The 23,742-nt window shown below is 45.2% G+C and overlaps 1 protein-coding gene and 1 long non-coding RNA gene across 2 annotated transcripts in view; both read left to right on the forward strand.

Moving 5' to 3' along the window:
* Positions 1–23,742, forward strand: part of LOC142056743 (uncharacterized) — a 60,766-nt gene that overhangs the window by 13,601 nt on the left and 23,423 nt on the right. The window lies entirely within an intron of this gene.
* Positions 5,777–8,920, forward strand: CCDC71L (coiled-coil domain containing 71 like). The gene has a single exon (XM_075081377.1). It carries the CDS (start codon positions 5,959–5,961, stop codon positions 6,820–6,822), a length of 864 nt encoding a protein of 287 aa, XP_074937478.1. The 5' UTR covers positions 5,777–5,958; the 3' UTR covers positions 6,823–8,920.

Here is a 23,742-nt window from a genome sequence, read left to right on the forward strand (position 1 = left end):
CTTCCTCGGCTCCAGCGTGGGGTCTCTCCCATGGGAGACAGTCTTTCACAAACTTCTCCAACATGAGTCCTTCCCACAGGCTACAGTTCTTCACAAACTGCTCCAGGGTGGGTCCCTTCCACAGGGTGCTGTCCTTCAGGAACAGACTGCTCCAGTGTGGGTCCCCCACGGGGTCACAAGTCCTGCCAGCAAACCTGCTCCAGCATGGGCTCCTCTCTCCATGGGGCCACAGGTCCTGCCAGGAGCCTGCTCCTGTGTGGGCTTCCCACAGGGTCCCAGACTCCTTCAGGCACTCACCTGCTCCAGCGTGGGGTCCTCCACAGGCTGCAGGTGGTATCTGCTCCACCGTAACCTCCGTGGGATGCAGGGGACAGCCTGCCTCACCATGGTCTTCACCAGGGGCTGCTGGGGAATCTCTGCTCTGGTGCCTGGAGCACCTCCTCTCCCTCCTTCTTCACTGACCTTGGCGTCTGCAGAGTTGTTCCCCTCACATATTCTCACTCCTCTCTCCAGCTGCTGTTGCTCTTGCACAGCAGTTTTTTCCCCCCTTCTGAAATACATTATCCCAGAGGCGCTACCACATTCACTGATGGGCTCAGCCTTGGCCAGCAGCGGGTCTGTCTTAGAGCCGGCTGGTGTTGGCTCTATGGGACATGGGGGAAGATTCTGGCATCTTCTCACAGAAGCCACCCCTGTAACTCCCCCTGCTACCAAAACCTTGCCACAGAAACCTGATACGGTATCAAAGTCTTCTGCTAAAATATGTTTGAGTTTTTTTACCTCTTCAAAACATTGTCAATGAATGCTATTGAAATAAAAGGCTTATTTAAAAAAAATATCCTTTCTTCCCCTCTGCACATAGTCAGTCACCATTTTGAAAGAGGGTGTATTGAGGCTATGAATAAAGTGAAAAAAGAGCATGCAATAATCAGAGCTAGTGGAATACACTTTACCACAGGCTCCATCCTTGCTGTGCTTCTGCTCGAGTGTGGGTCCTGGTTGCTGATGGACTCTGTAACGTCTGCATTTCTTTATCTGCAAATGCTTCATTGTTTTTTAATTCTAGAATATGTTCTTCCAGCTGTTGTAAGCTGTTGCAACAGTAAAGCCCTGAGAAAGAAACAGTACATTTTATTGTTGTGGTTGTCCTCTTCTGTCTTCTAACAGGTCTGTAGAGTAGAACCAGCCATGATGGCCAGCTCCAGGGTCCATCTAGTCCAGTGTCCTGGTCTGTGTTAGAGGGCAGAAGAGGAAGGTTAGGAAAAGAGTGTGTTAGAACAGTGCAAACATGGAGGGTTACTTCCCCTGATGTATTCTTCCTTCCTCTCCTAGCACTTGCCTTACAGGCTTTCTGCACCTAAGGTGCTAGACTTGGTTTTCATGCACAACAGCCCTTGATGGATTTTTTTTTTCCTCTATTTGTGTCTAATCATTTCGTATGGTGTGCTCTGTAATGTCTGCAACCCCTCTCAATGAGCTCACCATGTTGTTCAGTACTGAGGTACATTTTTTCCATTTTGGGACCCACAACTTTGCTGGAAAATGAGTAATTATGGGTCATTCAAAAAAAGGTATGTCATTTTGGTCATTTAAAAAGTTTTGCTTTACAGCTTCCTGTGCTTTCCTGTCAGTCTTGGATTATGAAAACTAAGACATAATAATTTCTTATCTGTCTTCTTGGTACTATAACAGTTTTATAAACCTTTATTGTATCCTTCCTCAGCCATCTGTTTCTTTCAAGCTGAAGAGCCTTAGCCTATTTAATCTCTTTTCATAGAGAAGCTGTTCCATACTTCTGCTCATCCTAGTTGCCCTTCTTTTTATCACTACTATATCCTTTTAGAGATGGTATGACTAGAAACAGACAGTATTCAAGATCTGTGGAGGCACAGTGGAGTTGTATTCAGCAGAATGCTGTCTTCTGTGTTGCTTTCTCCCTTCCATAGCAATTCCTAATATCTTATTTCCCTTTTTGGCTGCCACTGTGATTCCTGTACACAGTGATTCCAGGATTTCTTTTTCCTAATAACTGATTGAGAGACAATTCTTGTAAATTATTTGCTTTTGTCTCTCTTTGAAAGTATTTTCAGGAATTTTGCCAATGCTTGTCTGGACACTTCTCAGACCCAGGAACCCAATGACTATTGTGTAACATCTGAAGTTTAGTTGTGAATGGATGTGGAGTCATGCTTGCACTGTCACGCAAACTTTCCTGAAAGTATGCTAAAGACATTTAGGAAGCAAACTAACCGAAGCAGGCTGCCAGTTAATACAGCAGAGGTAAAGATACTGGACAGTAAGACTGTCCTTGCTAATGTGGGCAGAAAAGCATGAGTATGCTGGAGTAAAAGCCCCAGCAGCAGAAGTGGTGTAATTTAATATCCAGGATTTTAGAGTTTATAAGCAGGACTCAAAACTCGATGTGATCTTATGTACAGACAACATTTTTAGCAGTTAAAATAATTAGCAGTTACCAGTGGTTTTTTGGTAGTAGGCAGGAATAATTTAAGACAATAAAGTGTCCCTGCAGTAATTTGCCAGTTGGTACTTTAACTCTCTTCACAAGTATTCTATGAAGAGAAGAAATTCTAACAAATAATTGGGAATAAAGATTACTGTTTTTTTTTTCTCTTCTCTGTTCCAATGTAGACATTCGCTGTATTTTTAGAATAATGATTGTTAGAAATTAAGATCTACAGAAAATTTAGTCATTGAGTCTATACACCTCAGTCAAGCAATTTTAATCTACTTCTTCATTTTATTCGTCTGTTAAAGAAAGGCAATATTTACTTACATAACTCAGGAGTGCCGTGAGTGATAATTAATGCTTATAAGCAGTAGTATGATTAAAATGAAGAGCTATGCAATTCCAAAGGATTATTAAATTTATTATCATCGTTATTACTGTACTGAGCTATTGTAAATTACGAAAGATAGCCAATTACTGCGGATTTTCTTGCGATGACTTTGTAAGGTATTAAAAGGAGAGTGTTACACTGCAGAAAACTCATAATGAAGTTGTATAACTGAGATTACATCCTATGCCTTAAAATGGTCTTGTGCATACTGGAAGCAAAAGTAAAAATAATTAATAAATGCTGATTAGCACAAAAAGGTACTAATTTGCCTTTTCACATGTAGCTACAGTGACTCATTTACTGCTTGCTGAAAATTCCCTATCTCTGTCTCAATGATTTTTGAGTCATATGCCAGAAATGTCTGTAATTTGAGGAAAAAGTTTATGTCCAATGATTATAAGCAACTGGGTTTCTGCAGTTTAATGAGGGCCCACTTGTCAGCCAAGTTGCTGAATCCGATTATGTGGGAGCTCCCGCCACTGCAAGTGTGAGCACAGGTCAGCTCCTGTGGTCAAGCAGGTGATGAGCCTTTCGCTAAGCAGCAGTCACCCCTTGGCTGCGACTGGGCACTCACACGCCACAGTGGGACTAACTGCAGCACGGCTGGATCAAGAGCCTAGCCCTAATGCTTCCAGCTCCGGGCTCTTATCCTCTGTATTATAAGATACCTCCCTCTGTTAAATCAATCTGTCTGCATGGCTGTGCTCTAAAGTACACTGTGAAATGAATCAGATTCAAAATGGCACTAACACCATCGTTTAGGGAAGTTTGGTTTTTTTTTTTAATGGGTGATTTATAATGTTGGGTTTAGGCCAAATATGGTGGTTGCAGCTCGAGACTGTCCCCATGAAGATTTAAAATAGCTTTGTTAATATCTACTTTAAATGGTTATTTGGATTAGTATTCCTGAGTTTTCTATGAACACGAGCTGAATTATGGTGTGAAGAAAATTAATTTATTTCCACTGGCAGTAAGGAATAATTTCTTATGCATAATTTTTGCCTCTTAATTGAGTGGCTTTCTAGACATTCCAATTTAGGTTCTTGATGAGTTGAGAATAAAAGATTTCCCTATTCTAAACTGAAAGATTAATTACAGAACAAAGACTGTCTATGAAGAGAAATGTTATTCCTTGCCCTTTACTGATGCTGACAGAAAGTAATTAGTTGGGAGTCTAGTCAAACCCCAAGCAGGTTTTGAAGGGAAGGTTAAACCACCTCTGTTCTTTGCTGATACCTTGCTGTTCTGGGTACTGGAAAGAGTTCTAGTTTAATTGAAACAATCCAGGAACCTAACAAGACACTCTCCCTGGGACAGCAATCTCTGAAGTATTGGAAAGCATGGTCTAGAGGGACATGGGATTTCACAACAAGCTGATTACTTTCACAGAGGGCTCAACCAGCATGAAGACTGAGTTTTTTCGAGTTCATTTGGGATATGCTTTGTTGGGATACGCTTTGTTGGGATATGTAGCCAATCCCAACAATGCTGTGAATATTTGTCAACAGGCTGACAGGAACCTCATGAAGTTCAACGAGGAGAAGTGCAAAGTCCTGCACTTGGGGAGGAAAAACCCGAGGCACCGTACATGCTAGGGGCCAACCAGCTGGAAAGCAGCTTTGCAGAAAAGGACTCAGGGTCTTGGTGGACACCAGGTTGAACACTAGCCAGCAACGTGCCCTTGCCACAAAGAAGGCGAACAGTGTCCTGAGATGCACTAGGCAAAGTACTGCCAGCAGCTTGAGGGAGGTGATCCTTCCACTTTATTCACTGTTGGTGAGGCCACAGCTGGAGTTCTAGGTCCAGTTCTGGGCTCCCCAGTACGAGAGAGACATGGATCTACTGGAGAGAATCCAACAAAGGGCCACAAAGATGATGAAGGGACTGGAGGGTCTCTCCTATGAGGGAAGGGAGGCTGAGGGAGCTGGCACTGTTCAACTTGGAGAGAAGGCTCAGGTGGATCTTATTAATGTATACAAATACCTGAAGGGAGGGCACAAAGAGGATGAAGCTGGGCTGTTCTCAGTGGTGCCCATTGACAGGACCGGAGGCAGCGGGCACAAACTGAAACACAGGAGGTTCCCTCTGAATATCAGGAAACACTTTTGCGCTGTGAGGGTGACAGAGCACTGGCACCGGTTGCCCATGAAGGTTGTGGAGTCTCCATCCCTGGGGATGTTCAAAAGCCATCTGGACTTGGTCCTGGGCAACCAGCTGTAGATGACCCTGCCTGAGCAGGGAGGTTGGATAAGATGATCTCCAGAGGTCCCTCCCAGCCTCAACTGTTCCGTAGTTCTGTGACTTATGATGTTGTTGAATGACTGGTCTACGTGTTGATTCTAAAAACCCCCTCTGCAACAGGACAGATGTATTTAATATTGTATGGTGGACTTCACCGTATCATGTCTGTTCACCTGCTTTTGTCACTTCACCCAGCCTTTGCTCTTTCTCTGGGGGAACTTGCCCATTGAGGCGTCCAAGCAAATCCTTACTTGAACAAATTGCACAGAAGAAACTATCTTTGCCCACCAGCCTCTGAAGAACCTCATCCTTTCAGCCAGGTTACAGTCGTTTAGGCCAGCTGGCACCCCACCATGGGGGAGCCTCGTGTCCTTCCCTGAGGGAAGGGGCCACCAACTGGGCCGCCCTACTGTAGGTGGGGGGAAAGGGAGCTCAGTAGCCTTCTGGAGCTCTCCATTGGTGTGCCATGGTCGCGCAGGTGACCCCGGGCATGCCCGCCCCGGGGCAGGGAGGCGGGCCCCTCACCACCCCCACCCCGGCCTCCTGCGGGGCGCCCAGCCACCCTCCCAATGGCCGTCTCCACCGCGCGGGGGGCGGGGCTTGGCCCGCCCGACGTGTTTCAAACGGGCCAACCGCCAGGCGCAGAGGGAGGGCGGGTCGGCGCGCAGTCCCCGCCTGGGAGTTTAAACCGCCATTTTGTGCCGGGCGGCAGGATATCGATCGTCGCTCCCTACCGGGCGTGCGGGCGGTGGGGTGTGGTGAGGCAGCGGGCGCCCGGCGGTGGCCGAGCTGCGGCCGGCGCCTCTCCTCTCCTCAGACCCGCTCGCGGCGCCTCTCCCCACCCCGTCCCTCTGCCTCCATGACCCGTTGTAGGAAGCAGGCGGCGCTGGAGAGAGGAGCTGGGACGATGAACCAAGAGGCAGAGAGCGCCGCGGCAGCGGCCGCCGGAGCCCGGGAGGTGGCGGGGGCAGCGGCAGCTGGCGGCGAAGCGGCGCCCGCCGCCTGGGGGCTGGAAGGGGAGACGGAGAAAGTTGTGTACTCGCGCTCGCAGATCTCCTTCGCCGGCACTAAGGCGCTGGGCGACGCCCTCAAGCTCTTCATGCCCAAGTCCACGGAGTTCATGAGCTCCGACTCGGAGCTGTGGAACTTCCTCTGCAGCCTCAAGCACGAGTTCTCCCCGGTCATCCTCCGCAGCAAGGACGTCTACGGATATGCCTCCTGCCGCGCCGTCGTGCCCGACCCGCCGCCGCCCTCGGCGGAGCGGCCACGCCGCCGCTCCGGTAAGCGGCGCCTCCTGGCCGCCGCCTCCAAGCGCCGAGCCGCGGCGGCGGGCGGCAGCGCCAAGCGGCGGAGACGGCGGCGGCGGCGCAGGAGGGGACGGGAGAGGCAACGGCAAGCGGCCGCGGCACCGGCTGCCGACGGCCCCAGCGGCGGGGGGGAGGCGGAGGAGTCGGCGGCGGCGGGGCCGCCGGGCGAGGAGGCGGACGGCGAGCGGGGCAGCCCGGAGGACGGGGCCGCCTGGGAGTCCTTTGGCGGCAAGTCCTTGGAGGAGATCTGGAAGGCGGCCACCCCCAGCCTCACCACCTTCCCCACCATCAGAGTGCGGGGCAGCGTCTGGAGCCGGCGGAGCCTGGCGGCGGTGCGGTGCCGGGCGCAGCGGGTCCTCGGCGTGGACCTGTCGCCCGTGGTGCGGGTGCGCCGCCTCCCCGTGGTGCCGTCCTGAGGCGGCGGCGGGTGCGGGAAGGCCGGCGCCTCACCTCCGCCGCGGTGCGGACAGAGAGACCAATATCAGTCACCTGTTTACATTGCTTTTGTCTGGATCGTGTTCTGCTGCTGCACTTTATGGCTCGGCCGGACCCCCAGCCGCACGGGGGGCGGCCTGCCGGGCCGCCGCGCAACCGGGGCCCCGGCCTCAGCCCCGGCCGGGCCGCGGCGCCGCCCGCCGCGTCCCGTTCTGTCCCGTCCCTGCAGGGTCGTGGGGGACCGTCCGGCAGGTATCACGCGTGGGGACCAAGTTCCACTTCCACTTTTTTTCTCTCCCATTGGGCTACCTCACTGGTCCAGAAATCCACCCAAGAAGTTGCTTTCCAAAGGAACTTATTTTCATGCTTGTAAAATAAAGCACCATCTGATTCTTGCTATCCCCCCTGCCCCCTTTCCGATGGATTATGTATGCTTTGTGGTGTTGCACTAGTATGTGCTCAGGGTATTTTGAATCCCAAGCATTCCCAAGTTTCAGTTTACTCTGATCAAGGATGCGTAAAGAATGGAGGTTCAGGACTTGTGGCTGTTCTTGATGGTGCAAAAACTTTTCTTTTAATTTCATGGGCTTAGTGATATATCAAGACGTATCGCGCAGTATAATTGTTACACTTTTGTATCTAAAGTCATTTTTAAAGTTTTCTAGTTGAACTAAGTATCTGTTTCTACTGAGCACCTAAAGATAGAATCATCCTGATATTTTATAACCCTGTTTACTTTAGGGACGCTCGTTCGGTTAACCTAAGTGAACTTAATAAAAGTCAAAGAACAAGTGGTGTTTCAGTTCAATGAAACTGCACAGGGATGTGTTCCTCAGTGAAGTATACTATCTAGGCGCTTAAAGTAAACAAGCTTAGAGTTTGTGAAGACTGTAGCTGCTCATCAAAGCAATGTATAGGTGTCTGAGGGTGAGCTGTAATACAGTGTTGGCGCTGACAGCCAAAAGTCAGTAGCTTGTGTGATGCAGATATCACACTGAAGTGCCTCTCTGCAAAAAGAGCAAGACTTGATACCTGATCACTTCATAACAAAATAGTGCTGGTTGTTATTCTGCGGTTTTGAGATGATTAATGATGGGTAATTGTATTTAACATAATTACCTGCACGTAATTATTTTTTATAAACCTCTCTTGTGTTTCACAGTAGACTCTGTTGTAAAGTTCACGATGTAGCTTGACTATTTTGACTGAAAAATACTCTGTTGTCATTCTATATGATAAGGAGTCTCTCTTTAAACTGATTTATCAAGGGCTTGCTTTAGGTCTTATGCGTTGCAGTTGGTGTGTGAGGAGCAAATGTGTGTGTGAGGGAGAAAGTGATTTTTAATTTTTTTTTTAAATGCTTGGTGGAGGAAAAAGAAATGCTTGGTAATAGACATTTTATGTCCCTAGTGTCCTGGCAAATGAGACTAACATACCCATTTCTGTGGTGGAATGAATGACTTCACAACTTTTTTTATAGAATGGTTTGGTGACTCTTAAAATTTCTTTTCTGATGGCTGTCGATTCCTGTCAACAGAGGCAATAAGATGGCTTGATGTGCAGAGGCTGCTTGTAAAAACTTGCTGTTGCTAACCTAAAGCAACCAGCTACTTCTAAAACCTGTTTATATTTTGTAGTTCTTTCTTAGCAAAGCTGCAAAGTTCTTATTCTTCCAAACGAACATGTAATCTATTCTATATCCATCAGGCTTTTGAAATTGTTTATATAACTATAGTCTGCCAGCTGACCACTGTGATAGTGCCACATCACGTTTCAGATGTGAATTAGGAAATGAAAGTTCAAGGGTGCATATTGTTGTGCTATTTGTCTGGCTGTAATACCTGTTTAAATGTAAAGGTGAAATTGTGTTGATTTAAATCTCAATAAGACAAGCTGCAGTGACCAAATGCCAAGGCTCCAAGTGTTTCAGTTCTGATGTTCCACTTCAGAAACAGCAAGTTAAGAGTATTACTAGTTCTTGAGAGTGTCTAGTTGATTTTGGTGCTCCTACTGTTGAGTTTTTTTAAGCATTCTTTGTGAAAGATCTGTGTAGAAAGATGATAAAATCTAAGCAGTTGTCTTGTGCAGATTCTTCACTTGTAAACAGGCACAGGGCAGGCTAGGTCAAATTTCGAGGGCAGAATTAAGGCTGCCAGAGGTGTAACATGGGAGAGACTGTATTAAATTTGTGCTGCCTTGTTTGGAGGCTTATCCCGAAATGTTCTGTGTGGGTACAAAATATAGTGAAGTAACTTTGGCTCTGTTGAGGGACTCTCGTTGTGTGGGCTGTATGTGTAAGGCTTGCTTATTTTTCTCTTGGTTGCACTTCAACTTCTTGGTTTTGAAGTGGCAGTTTTATTGGGGGTATAGTATACTTTGCTGATACCTATTAGCAAGTTGGATTGAAGTTTCACTGTAGTCTAAACTCCTCTGGTAGCTGCATTTTCAGGTTCTTAACTGAGCTATTTAAGTCTGTGAAGTCAGTTAAGGAAATATTTAGTCAGGTTTTCTGGTAAGTTAATGTGCTGAAGTAGCTCAGCAAAGGATCTGAGTACAGGATGGGGTGTGAAAGCTAACAGCTTACAGGGAAGCTAAGACAGCTAATTTCGTGATCATGCTCATGGCAGTGTGGCAATCTGGGACAGGATAATCTCTGGTCCAGATTCCACCCCCTCCCCACCCCAGCTTTTTACCTCTCAAAGCTGCAAGACCTGCCTACCTCTCTGTGATCATCTGAGGAAGCTAAGCAATCAGAAAGCTATTCAATTTTAGGTTTAGGCAGATTGATACCTGTTGGCTCTTGGTCGACTGTAGACCAGAGCTGAGGAAGGTTGGAAAGGGGTGTGCAGAACTTCTGCAATATTGAGTTAAATAATTTGAAGCATGGAAGCCTTAGGTTTTATTTTATTTAAAGGGCTAATAATGTTATTGTACTCTACCTATATGTACGCTGTTGGAGAAGTAATGGATTAGATGGACTTCTGGTCTGACTCTGTGTGGCTGCCAAGACCAGCACATTCCCCACCCCTTATTCCATACCGTTTACGTCATGCTCTGGTCCCACATTATCTGATACATCCTCATTAACTGCCGCCCTCCTTCCCATACTTTGATATAATACACATCATTCCCTTAGTGCATGGACCGCCCCTATAAAATGTCCACAAATGTCCACAAAATATCCACTGATTTATTTTAGTCCATGACTTTGGGCTCCATCTGTTCTGGTTGTCACTCAGAGCAGGAGAGGTGGTGTGTTGCATGGAGTTACGGGCACCAAAGTCAGCTCAGGTCGGGTCACTACTGCAATTGCACTGCTGCTTGTAAGGCTTGTCCTCCATTGGTATGGGTGGTTCCTGCTACAGTAATTCCTGTAACGTGCAACTCAAATCATGGGTTACAACAATTTAAAGGTATTTCCATTACAGTCTCCAGCCCTGGTCCCTTTGGATCAGACCATTGGGTTTAACATTGCAATGAACTCCTCCCCTTGCCACTGCTCCAGCTTGGACAGACTGCAGTCTCTTAGGGGTGTCCCTGCTCCAAGTGGAGCCTTATCTATGTGCCACAGTCTCTCCAGGGGTATACCTGCTGTGGCATAGACTTACCCACAGCCACAGTCACTTTGAGGTGCACCTGTTCCAGCATGGCCTTCTCCATGGGCCACAATGCCTTTGGAGAGAGACCTGATCCAATGTGGCCTTGCCCATGGCCACAGTCCCTCCAGGGTTGTACCTGCTCTGTCGTGGGCTTATCCATGGCCACATGCTTTGAGGAGCTCCAGCATGACTGTGCACAGCCCTAGATGCTTCAAGGTGTACCTTCTCCAGCTTATCTTTATCCTTGGGCCACCATCCCTTCAGAGGTATACCTGCTGCGGCATGGACAAGCACAGCCACAGATGCTTTGAGGTGTACCTGCCCTGACATGGACTTATTCATGGCCACAAATGCTTCAGGGTGTCCTGTTCCAGCGTGGACTCATCCACTGGTCACCGTTCCAGCCCGTCTAGTCCAACAATGCAGAAACAGCAGCGATGCCCTGGCCATCTGCCAGCTCAGGCACATGGCCGTTGCTGTTATCAAAATGCTTGCAGGCACAGCAGAGTCAGACAATCAGCAGTACAGCAAGCAGCAAAAGCAAAAAGCAGCCATTAATTGGTATTAGACTCCAATATACAGTAAGACAAGCAAGCCCCATGGCAAGCACAGGAGCCTGTCAATTTAACAGCTAAAGCGCAATAACTGCTATAAACTCACTCTAGCACATTCTAATTAAGCCTATGGTTGTCCTGAACCCTTTGAGCCCAATGTTGGGCACCAAAAAGGACTGTTGTGGTTTAACCCCAGCCAGCAGCTCAGCCCCACACAGCTGCTCGTTCACTCCACTGGGATGGTGGTGGGGAGAATCAGAAGGGTAAAAGTGAGAAAACTCATGGGTTGAGACAAAGGCAGTTTAATAGGTAAACCAAGAGCTATGCATGCAAGCAAAACAAGGAATTAATTCACTCCTTCCCACGGGCAGGCAGGTGTTCAGCCATCTCCAGGAAAGCTGGGCTCCATCACACGCAACGGTGACTTGGGAAGACAAATGCGATCACTCTGAATGTCCTCCCTTCCTTCTTCTTCCACCATCTTTATAGGCTGAGCAAGATGTCTTGTGGTGTGGGATATCCCTTGGGTCAGTTGGGGTCAGCTGTCCTAGCTGTGTCCCCTCTCAGCTCCTTGTGCACCCCCAGCCCACTTGCTGAAAAGGCCTTGACTCCAGACATTGCTCAGCAGTAACAAAAGCATCCCTGTGTTATCAACAGTTTCCAGCACAAATCCAAAACATTTTCTATGAAGAAAATTAACTCTATTGCAGCCAAAACCAGCACAGGTGTGATTTGCCTGATTTAACTGAGTGGTTTCAGCATCCTGTCAACAACGAGCTCTGTATATGCCCAAAGCTCATGCAAAGCATCATTGTATATATTTGCTGAAAGCAAGACTTGTGGTACTTCAATTTTGCTCTGAATGGGCAGGGGAAGTTTTGTGTATCTATATTTCCTTCCCTAACAGAAGCAGAGGGCAGAGGGAATCCAGTTGGTAGACTGCAGCTTTGATCCCGAATACTTTTTCATTTACTGCTTTTTCAACGAGGCAAAGTCCTGGGCTCTTCGTGCCATTTAGAACAGTTGACTTATGCTAATTTACAATGGATCGATGCTGTAGTTTGAGTCCAAGGTTTGCATGCACACGAAACCAGTAGTACTGAAAGCATCTCGATTTATTTTTGGCTCAATGGACTGAAACAAACATTTTCTGATTTATATGTATGAGTTGAAAACACTGATTTTAGATTGAACAGAATGTTTTGTTTGACTTGAAATGCTCTGATTTTGCTTATGTCTACAAATATAGGAAATCTGGAGGCAAAGGACTAGATTCACAAGAATCAATTGCCTAACAGAAATGAGGCAATTTATATCAAGCAGATCAGAAATCTTGGACTTCTAGAGACCCAAGTTCCAGTCCCCCCACTGTCTCACTTGGAGGAGGAACTTAGAAGTTCTGTGTCCTGAGGACTAGGTTATAACAGCTTGAACTATTTCATTCTGTATAATAAATATTCTCTAAGTTAGAGAAAATTCCCGGATATCAGGGTTTTTAGAGAACACCTTGGTTCTTCATCTGGTGTTTTAGGTGAGCATAGCTTCCTTAACTGAGGAAAGACTGAGGCAGACCCATTCCAGAGTATTCTTTGGTAGGGGATCTGCCCAGGCAGTGACTCCAAACGTGAGCTGCTCATGATGGTTTATTCCCAAACTATCATGAGGCATCCAATATGTATGGTAGTAGGACTATGTAGGACAATTTTGGAACACTTGTTATCCCTAATCAGGGCAAAGCCATTTTCCCATACTGTAAAAATAAAGCATATTTCCTCATGTTAGTGCCTAAATATCTTTATAGAATTACAAAAAAAATTTTTTAGTTCTGTTGTTGCTGCCATTTTCTTACGTAAAAAGACCTGAAAATATTTTCCAGGGTTGATATCAAGAATAGAGAGTCTCATTTCTCCATTTATTTACTGTGAAACTCCTCAGGAAGTTGCTAAGTAAGGCTTGACATTATAGGAGATGGAAGAAGTGAGCCTGCATTCACCCAGTTTATTTTTACTCAAACAGGTGTGCAAGATACCGAGCCAAACAGAAAATTATGTGGTTCCCTGTACTCTCCACTGGCCTTTAAGAAAGCTTCCATTCCAGTTCTCTTTCAGCCTCCTTATTTGACATTATAGAAGATGAGACTTGATAGTGTCGAAGTTAAAATACTGCCAACAAGAAAGGCCTATCCCTTGAACTGCTCTGATCATTCCGGGTTTTTTTCCCCCATTGCTACTTCAGGAATGCAGACAACCTGTACCTGCCCTTTTTTCCTAGGCTGGTTTTGAGGAGAGAGACCGAGTGAACGGTCTAGAGTAGATGAGAGGTGAAACCTTGCTCTGAAAGACAGTTCTTAATTTTTTTTGCATGTATCATGTGTGTAGCTGGCTGCTGCTTTCCACCTCCTCACAGTCTTCACTCTGTACTCTGCCTTCAGCCATCTCTAATTGCCTGTTACTTTGCTTGTGTAACTGAACAGCCTATTTATCAGCTTATGTTGCCCATGCCAAATCAACTTGCTATAGGATGATCTGTGAAGACGGAGAAGACAAATTCACAAATACATATACTTGTAATAAGCGTTATTCTAACCTCACATTTGGGCAGCAGTGGACCTTGCTCAAAATACCAGATACTGTTTCCAAATGGATGGTATTTCCTGGATGAGAGGTAGGAAACCAGACTGAAAGAACCTGGTGTGATGATTCCTTGTGATTGAGTCCGCATGATCCAAGATGCCTTTTCAAAGGCTTTTTGAAAAGGAAGGAAATTTTCTTTCCATCTCTCCATGAATCCATACACTTAAATTCTAAAATGAAGGTGCTATGTTATTATAGGGTGTTTTTTTTTTGTTTCCCAGTTGAGCAGTTGAAATAACAACCATTCACTTTGTACATCCCAGGATATTGTTTAAATCATTTATAACTGAACTTGTCCCTTGCTCCGTGTCCTGGTTTTGGCAGGGATAGAGTTGATTTTCTTCGTAGTAGCTAGCATGGGGCTGTTTTGGACTTGTGCTGGAGAGACTGGTGATAACACAAAGATGTTTCAGGTGTTGCTAATCAGTGCTCACGCTAGTCAAGGACTTTTTCAGCTTCCCGTGTTGTGCCAGGAGCACAAGGAGCTGGGAGGGGACACAGCTGGGACAGCTGACCCTAACTGACCCAAGGGATATCCTACACCATATGATGTCATGATCAGCATATAGAGCTGGGGAAAGAAGAAAGATGGGGGGGACATTCAGAGTGATGGCATTTGTCTTCCCAAGTCACCATTACGTGTGATGGAGCCCTGCTTTCCTGGAGATGGCTGAATGCCTGCCTGCCCATGGGAAGGAGTGAATGAATGCCTTGTTTTGCTTTGCCTGCGTGTGCATCTTTTGCTTTAGTTATTAAACTGTCATTATCTCAACCCATGAGTTTTCTCACTTTTACTGTTCTGATTCTCTCCCCTATCCCACCAGGGGGGAGTGAGCGAGCAGCTGTTTGGTGCTTAGTTGCTGGCTAAGGCTAAACCATGATACTCCATAAGATAACTGGTAATAATGAGCATTTACTTCTGAACTAACTGTTAAGTGTCGGATTGTGTAGGAAGCTGACACAACACATTTCACCCCCTTTAAGGATATGTGTCTGCTTAGCTACTGGGAGTTAGTGGCACAGACTGGAGCCAATAATGCAGGTTTTCTTGAAACAGCAGAAAGAGTGGTTTAGGTTATGGGCTGAGCTGCCCTTACCCTTCACTCTACCCAAGCTCCAATGTAAGGTTCCAAATATCAATGATTTTCTAATTGTGCAAAGTATAATTTTGTATAGCAAAGACTGAATTTTATAGATAATAGATTTAATAATTTATGAAAGCTTGTAATTAGTATTTGTGTATATATATATACACATACACATGCACTCACACCCCAAAGCAGTTCTCTAAGAGACTTGTTCTAGTTTTTATTTGTCCAATGCCATTGTATCCAATGTATATTCTAAAAATACCCCACCTTTCCCTGCTGTACAGGATCAGCAAAACTGTCCCAAGGCCACAACAATCCCTCCTGGAATCTACCTTGTGAACTCCCTAATGGTTATCCCATCCAGAAACCACTTTTCAGTAAGATTTCTGTGGACTTCTGCCTTTTGTTGAATCCACTAATATAAAAAGTTGTGGCATAATCTCCACTTAGCACCTGCACTCTTGGGATGGTGTGAGGGGAATTTACCTCTTCCAGAAGAATGGGTGTCTGCATTTTCTTTTGCTCTTCCAGTGACAGTTTGATAGAGGAAGTGGCTAGAGACAGAATATCTTAAAACCAGTCTTTAGTCTTAGCTGGAAGACTGAAGTGCTATTCCTGCTGCTGTTGAGTGGCCTTCAGCAGGAAGGGTCAAACAGCTCAGGCAGAAAATGCCTTCCACTTAAGTACTTTTTCCAGGAAGAAACACAGAGCACCTTTTCTTGTGAAGGCACAGAAATAGTGCTGTGCTGATTCTGAGTGGGCTTTGATGTGGCTGTAAATGTCAGGTGTGATTTTTTTCATATAAATTCTCAGTACTTTGTACCTTAGCTTATACTAAAGAATAGGCAGCTTTTCTTTTAATTCCTAGACTTTTTAAGGAACTCAAGTTTAAATCTTTAAGTTATTTTAAATTTTTAAAGTACTGCCCACACTATTTTTCTTCCCAAAGATGCATCCATTTCTCAGGCAGTTGTGTGTGCGGAACATAGAATAATTCAGGTTGGAAGGGACTTATAAAAGTTAACCTGGTCAACAGCATCCTCTACAAGCAAGAACAGATGAAAGATGTCTTGAAAAGTGGTCCTTTAAAGACATCCTAAGTACTCTTCTTAAAAAGACAGTGAAGAAATAGGGAGAGAATTAATCAGAAACAAGTATGGGAGAGAAATATCATGGGTTGAAATGCATAATGAAAATATAAGGTGCCAATCTTTGATACTGTAAAATCTGTACATTGTGACCATAGTGTCATTTGGAGCTTTTTATCTTCTCGTCTTGGATGTTTAAATTAATGCTGCCAAACGTCCCAATACTTATTTCGGGACAAGTGCGAAGAGGTAGAGGAGAAAATGGAGGAAATTTTTGTCAATTTTTATTTTTTGAAATAGTTCCATCTGCTTTACTGCCCTTTTTTCACATTTCAGCCTTTCACTGCAGCTCTATGTAATTTGACAAAATTCCTGAGTGCAATGAGTTGTGCTACAGAGAATATACCCTAGCTGCTCTTAAAACACATTAAGAATTTGAATACTGATTAGATCCATCAAATGTGCTCATTTATTAGCAGTAAATAATGATCCTTTGTGTAACAACTGTGCATAAATTACTTCCATCTGCACATAAATTTCACTTCATTGTCCAGTATCTAATGGAAGCTGTTTCATCCATCTTTCCACCAGACCAGGTGTCTTTAATAATCCCCTGCTGTTTGTATTCTTCTGAATTGGCTTAGCATTTTTGTCATTCTCTGTTTCCTCACATCCAGCTTCCTCTTCCATATTTCCAAAGTCTGTAAAAATCTACTTCCTACTAAAAAAAAAATAAAGTCATAACCACAGTGATCATGTCTTACTTGGAACAATTTGAATGAAACAAAACCTCAAGGATTTTGGAGAGCTGCCTGAAATGATCTTGAAAAGTTCGACTTCATGAAAAATGTCCTATTTAAAAGAAGAGGAAAGTACAAAGCAGCTAATTGTTTTTGCATGATTTATGTTGTTAACATTTTTATAAAAACATCTTTTATTTTTGCAAAAGTCTTCCATTAAACTAAATGTTTGGAAAGTTCAATTTTTGGGAAAAGAATAAAAGATAATGGAAGTGGAAGCTGCTTAGACCTTTTTTTTTTCATTATTTGAGTAACTTCTATGTTTATAAATGCAGACCAATGTATCTATGAGCACTGGGTCCTCGCTTCTTTTCACTGTTTTCTCCATAGCCTTTTTGAAAGTAGTGCCTAGTCCAGGGTTTTGTAGGTACCTACCTAAAGGAATCATTAGACAGATGAGCTGGACAGTTAGGCACTGGCTGGGCAAGAGAGTCCTTGTGTTAGGCACAGCTCTTGCATGCATGGTAAGATATTAGAATCACCGTGATCTCCCTGCTGATGCTTAGCATCCCCCCCCACCTCAAGGCACTTCTTCCCTGAAGGAAGGCAGTCTGAAACCTGGCTCTGAAAGGCTGTTGCCCTCCTACGTTGCATGCTGCATAGGATTTTCTCTTCAGCACAGAGTGTAAAATACCACCGTTTCAGAATTACACCTTTCCGTCTTGCCTCACTGGAATGCTGCATAATATCAGGAGCGCTAGACAAGGAAATAATATTTCATGTCAGCTGTGTTGCTAATTAACATGTAAATCTTTTTGCTCACTTTTCCCCATCACAAGATTGGTTTAAGAAAAAAAATGAAAATATTTATAAATTATATATATCCACCTGCAACTTTTGTGAGTCACTAAATTTCATGCTTTTCAAGATTTTCTTTGCCTCCAAGAAGAACAGAATCTCATTTTAATTTTGAATGATAAATAAGTTTTCTCAGTCTAGGAATGGGGACAGTAAGAAAAACATCAAATACCATGATCCTGGCAATAAAATCCCAAAGAGCTGGCAGTCGTAGGTCAGAGAAGACAAGGCTTGGGAGGGAGCCAGAGCCTGCTTGTGAACAGGAGCAGCAGGCTGGAGACAGCTGTCTGGAATCTGTCTGGGCAGCAGGCACCCCAGGAGATGAGAGAGTCATGCAGGGAAGCAGCTTTTTGCTGCTACGGGAGCCGTAACGTCAGAGCTTGTTTCCACTTAAAGGGGTTTCCTGTTAGAACTGCAACTGGCAAACCCTGCCCGTGAAGATGAAAGTTAGACAGCTTCCCACAATGGAGTTACATAAGCAGAAAGGGGTTGCTGCATGTACAAAAGCATCTGTATTTGCGGTTTTGTTAGCATGGTTATGGGGTTTGAGAATGGGTGTTTGGTGTTGTTTTTTTTTTTAATTGATGGAGAGCAAGGCTATAGGAAAGGGAGAGGACACAGGCAGCAATGTAGGGAGCCACAAATTGCATATCTCTAGGCACAATTTTGAACAATTGCAGCGAGGTCAGGGGAATTGCAGGTCATGGGGAATTGCAGGATTCCCTTTGTGTTAGGACCTGTGGGGAGGTGCAGATGACCTTTGATAGCAAAACAATCTTCTACTATTCCTATAAACTTGGGAGCACTTATGGACATTTATTGGAAAGCTGGTAGGTTTGCAAACCCTGGAGCACAGCCCATTCCTGACTCTAGGTTTCTTGTGCACAGACGTCCCATTAAACACAGCAACCATGATTTTAGGACTAGCTGGAACATGGATTTCTGGACTTGTTAAAGAGGTTCACTCATATTATCTGTCCACTTTCTTTTCATCTGGTTTAGACATAAATCATCTGGGCTGTGCTTAGGAAGACCCAAGTTTCAAGATGTCTTCTGGTAGACCCCTTTAATTCATTCCAGCTCATGTCAGTCTGTCTAGACTAGATGAAGGAAAGCCTGGATCCATTTGATAGCATAATGCAAGTGTTTAAGCTTTCACCACTCCAGGCAGACCTGGAGTTCAGCATTCACAAAAACAGTGTGGGTGGTAGATGGTGCTGAGCTTGAGCACAAACTCAGACCCAGGACTGATGAATAGCATAGCCAGAGAAAGGCTGGTTGATCATGGAGATCACAATGACATCTGAGGATGTGACAGGTTTGACAGTATGTTGCGCCCTCTTACTCACTGGTGCCTGCTGTACGTGCCAGTGCAAACTGTAGAGTCAGGCCCAAAGGCAATGAGTGCTGCTCAAGAGCGCTACCCAGCAACAGCCAAAACATCTGTGTGTTATCTCAACATTTTTTTTCCATACTAAGTTCAAAGCACAGCACTATGCCAGCTAGAGTGAAGAAAATTAACTCTATCCCAGCTAAAACCATGACACCTACTTAGGTGGAAAGCAGCATGTGAATGTGGTTACTAATACCATAGCTGAGTGTGAGTATTGTGAGTGAAGAACTGCTTTTCCTCCACCCATCTGATGATCTACCCATGTTCTAACCAGCCGCTTACTCATTTTTACTATCTTCCCTGATACCTGTCAGAAGGATCTACATCATCCAACTCAGGCACAGATATGTAAATGGTTAGTATCTCCTCCAGGAGGTCTTGAAAAACATCAGCCTCCCTTCCCTAACTTTGCAGAGAACATGGGCATTTGCTTTCAGAAGTTCACTAACATTTAGGCATGAATTAAGTGCCTAAGGCTGTGTCTGTGCAAATGTTTCTGTTCAAAGCTGTTTTGAAGTGAACTCTGTGATTACCCCCACATACTGTGTGTGGATTTGGTATGCAAAATAGTTCTGGTGCCTGTGAACTAGCTTCTTTTAAGAGGAGACTTAATCAGAAGCTTAACCCCAATTGCAACACCAAATGTGCTCCAACCACTTATGAAGATACTAGGATCTGAACCAATGAGCAGGCTGCACAACCGCAAAGTCCTCCAGCATGTACTGAACATACACAAGCTACTAGAAGTGTCCTGAAACCACTTAATACTTCTGCAACATCCTGAATGTGTCTCCTGCTGCACAAAGGACCTGCTGCATTTTCAGATTTCCTTGCAACTGCCAGCCCTCAACTCTTTGTGACTCTTCTGTTCCTTGTCAATCACCTACCTCACCTTTCTTGGAAACTTTGACCTTCTTTACACTGACTTCTGTTGTCTTCCCCAGTCTTTGCGATTCTCCTCTATTATTTTCCCTTTCCTAATGTTGTCTTCTGCAATGGTAAGATCCATGTCATATGCATCGCAGAAATCCAGTGAGTGTGCAACTGGAGGTCATAAGAAACTGATGCAAGCCATTAACTGTATTTTGAGAGGGATCAGAGTGTATCCAGCAGCAACATAATCCAGTGGCAGTTCCAGTAAGCTGGTAACTGCTGAATGGTGGTGCCTCATTAAATTGGGAAGATGATGGCCTTGCTCTTGAAGATCCAGACAATGCCTGATGTTAGCATGGCCAATGTGCCTCTAAGGCAGACATTCGAATCAGTCTTTGGGTGGGAGCAGGCTGCCCAGCCTGCTCAGCACCAGGAGGAGAGTTTGGAGAGGACACTTCTGGCACTGCTTTGGGGCCCCTGGACTCCAACAGAGAGCCATGCAAGTACACATCATGGGACATGTCTTCAGCCCTCTTCCATACCCCAGCTGGAATCCGGTGATCAGCTTCCAGCCCCAGGTGTACTATGTGTGACCAGCTCAGGGATATACATCTGTGTCTAACCCCTGGAGTCACCCCTTTCCAGTTTCTGTGGGGTGACCCCATCGCTCATAAAATAACTCCTTCCTCCAGCTCTGTGTATCAGAGCATGTCTTCTGGATGTGTGAATAACTGAGCTCTTGGTACAAGTTTAGATCAAGCAAAGTAAATCCCACAGCTTCAACTAAAAGGAATCTCAAATTGTGCAAGGGTGTATTAACAGATCCTGTGTAGCTATGGGACCCAGCAGACCACAGAACTGTGAAAACGAAGACAAAGTAGTTCAAGGGAAGCTACTGAGTGACAGGGAAGAGAAACCTGGCTGTACCCTCTGGCTTGCCTTGTTTATAAGGACTGAAATATTTCCTGAGCATACAGCTGCTCTTTGGCACAGGTGCCTGGGAAGAGGTTTTATAAAAATGGGTTTGGATTTGGACCTGGGGGATCAGGTCTCCCAGGGACGCAACAGGCAGGAGCCATCTCATGGGCGAGTCCCCAGGCTGGAGAAGTGGAGGGGCACCTGCCTGCAGGCTGACGTCTTGCACTGCTGGGAAGGATGTTCCTGAATTTTCCAGTCCCTGCTATGTTGGCTTTGCTGGAGTGACCACACCTCCATTCCTTCACCTGTCCACTGTTGCTTTTTCAGCCTACTCTTCCCTCCTTCACACTTCCCCTTTCTGGTGAGGTGGGGCCCAAAACAGGGGATGGGATGGAGCCCAAAATGGGGGAGGAGGTGATAAATGCAAATTGTCTCTAGAAAGTGGCTGAAGACAGGAACTTTCCCTTTGCCTTTACAAATCCCACAGAGCTGATACCAGGGCTGTGGCTGTGTCCCAGACAGAATATACGGCCCCATAAAACTGCTCACCAGCTCTCACTACTATCAAAAACCACTGGCAAGTTAAAACACCTTGTTACTAGTGGCAACCATTTTCTGCTGGTCTAACTTTTGTCCTTTCAAAGAGTGGGAGGGGATAAAGTAGCATTTCTTGTTTGCTTAGGAAGCTCCAGTGTCCTTTACATTCCTGCACAGGTCAGTCCCTCCTCTGCTGCTTTTGCAAATCAGAGTCATGGCCAGTGATTTATCAGCTTGGCTGCCTCTGGTGCAGAGGGTTTTCCAGATATCTGCCATAACCCAGTGTTTCCCCATGCTGGTACCTGTAAGCACAGCAGAACCCACAGCCTGTCCAAGTGCGAGGCGTGAGCTCCATCTCTCCTGCCTTCTGTTAACCAGCCACTCAGCCATCCTTATTTTCCCTTGGCAGAATTACTTTGTCTAGCTCAGAGATAAAAATAACTCACTGTTTTCTAGGGACAGCTCCTAGAGAGATGTTCTCAAGAGAAAAGCACTGAGGAGCAGAACAAATAATGAAGAGTCGGTTTACTCTGTGATAAACTGACTACCTTTGAATATACCTAGCTGGTCTGAGAATAAAATTGTCAGAAATAAAAAGTAACAATTTCTGGTTTTCCACTCTGTCTGTTGTTGTTGTTGTTGTTGTTGTTGTTGTTCTGCCTCTTGCAGAGTAGGCAAATGTTTCCTGAGGACTTGTACCCCACAGGGCTTGCATCCATAAAGCACTGGGTGTAGTGCATCTAGTGAGAAAGTTTTGGCCAGTTTATAGGTCACAGACCAGGAAGATCAAAACCCACAATCTAACGTGATGTGGGAAGAGTTGGAAGGCTGCATTATGAGGCGATTATATTGCTCATGTGTGGCTTCCCAGGGACTTTTTAGTTCTTGCTTCCCATAGTCAGCTGCTACAAGAAAACCAGAGCCCTGTTGCTTAGGCATAGTTTCTAATAATTCAAAGGATTTAAAGATAGATGATGGTATACCTTGGGTTTCTGAGCATTGCTGGAGAGCCTTATAACTAAAGGAGGACTTAAAACATCGAAGTGACATAACTCCCATTTCAGGTTGATATGTGTTAAAACCAAGTGTGAAAACTGAGGCCTACTGACAGATCAACATTTTAAAGCTTGAGCTTACAACATTAATGGGAGCTATGAGTACACCAAGTTTAGCTGTCAAACTTTTACACTCATATATGAACATTTTGGTCTCTGCAAACTGACCTTTTCCCATTTCAGTGATGTGCAGAAGGTGTGAAGCCTTGCTACAGAAATCCTGGGACATCTAGAGGCAGCCAGGTGAGGTGCTCAGATGTTTGCCTGGCCCCTTCCCCACTGCCATGTGCCTCTGCTGCCTGCCCCTAACGGAGGGATGCTGGTTGCAGTGTGCTCAAAGGGTTTTTCCCTCTGAACTCAGCCAAATCTGCTCTCACCCTAAAGCTGGCAAGATGACATGAGGCACCCCACAGCATGGGTGTGCAGCTATATAGGACACGTTGTATCATAATATGGAGTAGGCTTAAATGTTTTTCATCTTTGCTGACCTCACAGCATCAGCTGAAGTTATGGCATCTAGTTTCAAGATTGGAAGCAAAATTATTGAAATGCAACTCTAAGTTCCAAACCTGCATATCCTTAACAACCAGGGACATTTTTAGTGGCTTGATCTCTTTCACCTGGGACCCTTTCTTGTGTCCTGGCTGGAGGCTGCGGTTCAAGCATTGCTCTGTTTGCCACATAGCTCCCTCAGAACTGAGTTTAAGGTTGGACTAATGGGTTGGTGCTCAGCACCCCTGTCCCCTCCCCAGGTCCTTCTGTGATGGTGGCTGCTCCAAAGCCTATCTCTGTTGAAACTGCCCATTCCAGGCCCCTTTGGTTTTACCTTAAATCAAATCCCTTGCTTATTACCCAAAACCAACATGTTTATACTGGGGTGGCCACGCACCCCCAGAGAAATAGATTTTCCTCCTATCTCACAGACTTTTTCTGGGCTGTTGTTTTGTCTGGGATTTTAGAAACAGCAATTTGGTACATATTTCCTTCTTGTCTGTCCCTCTCAGAATATCGTCATGGGAATCTCCTGCTGCCACCCTGCCAGACAGCGGTGACAGGGTGCAGAATACAACACAGACAGCATGTCCCATGTCCTATTCCTTTTCTTCTAAAATCCTGTCCCTTAATGTATACCAATTTTGCCCTTTTCAATTTCATTCTGTGCAAATGCAGTTTTGATGAGCCCCATCACCATAGGTTCAGAAAGAGAAAAGCAAACACAGCCTGTGGGGTTCTCCTTTTTCTTGGTTTGGCACTTGTGTGCATATGTCTCCTGAGTTCTTCAGTTGCCACACTCCTGCCAGCCAAGACAGCAGTGGTATTTGTTCAAGAGATTTTCTGGGTGTTACCACACTCCTTAAGATTGTTCTTCAAAAGATGTATCACTGCATCATTCATTGCTTTTGCATCCTCCTTAGCTGTTGATCTCTAGTTATCCAGCTTTCTACATGCTTACGTTGTGCTCTTTTTATGCTTTTTCCTTTTCCACACTGATGAATTTAGGGGCTCAGAGTGTGATGCATTGCCTCAGCAAGGATGCATGAGTTGTTCACCTGATCTGAGTG

Source organism: Phalacrocorax aristotelis, chromosome 1 (assembly GCF_949628215.1).
Source record: "Phalacrocorax aristotelis chromosome 1, bGulAri2.1, whole genome shotgun sequence".
NCBI lineage: Eukaryota > Metazoa > Chordata > Aves > Suliformes > Phalacrocoracidae > Phalacrocorax > Phalacrocorax aristotelis.

What these genes read in the sequence shown, in the direction of transcription:
- CCDC71L (XM_075081377.1), top strand. Translation starts at nt 5,959, where the DNA reads ATGACCCGTTGTAGGAAGCAGGCGGCGCTGGAGAGAGGAGCTGGGACG.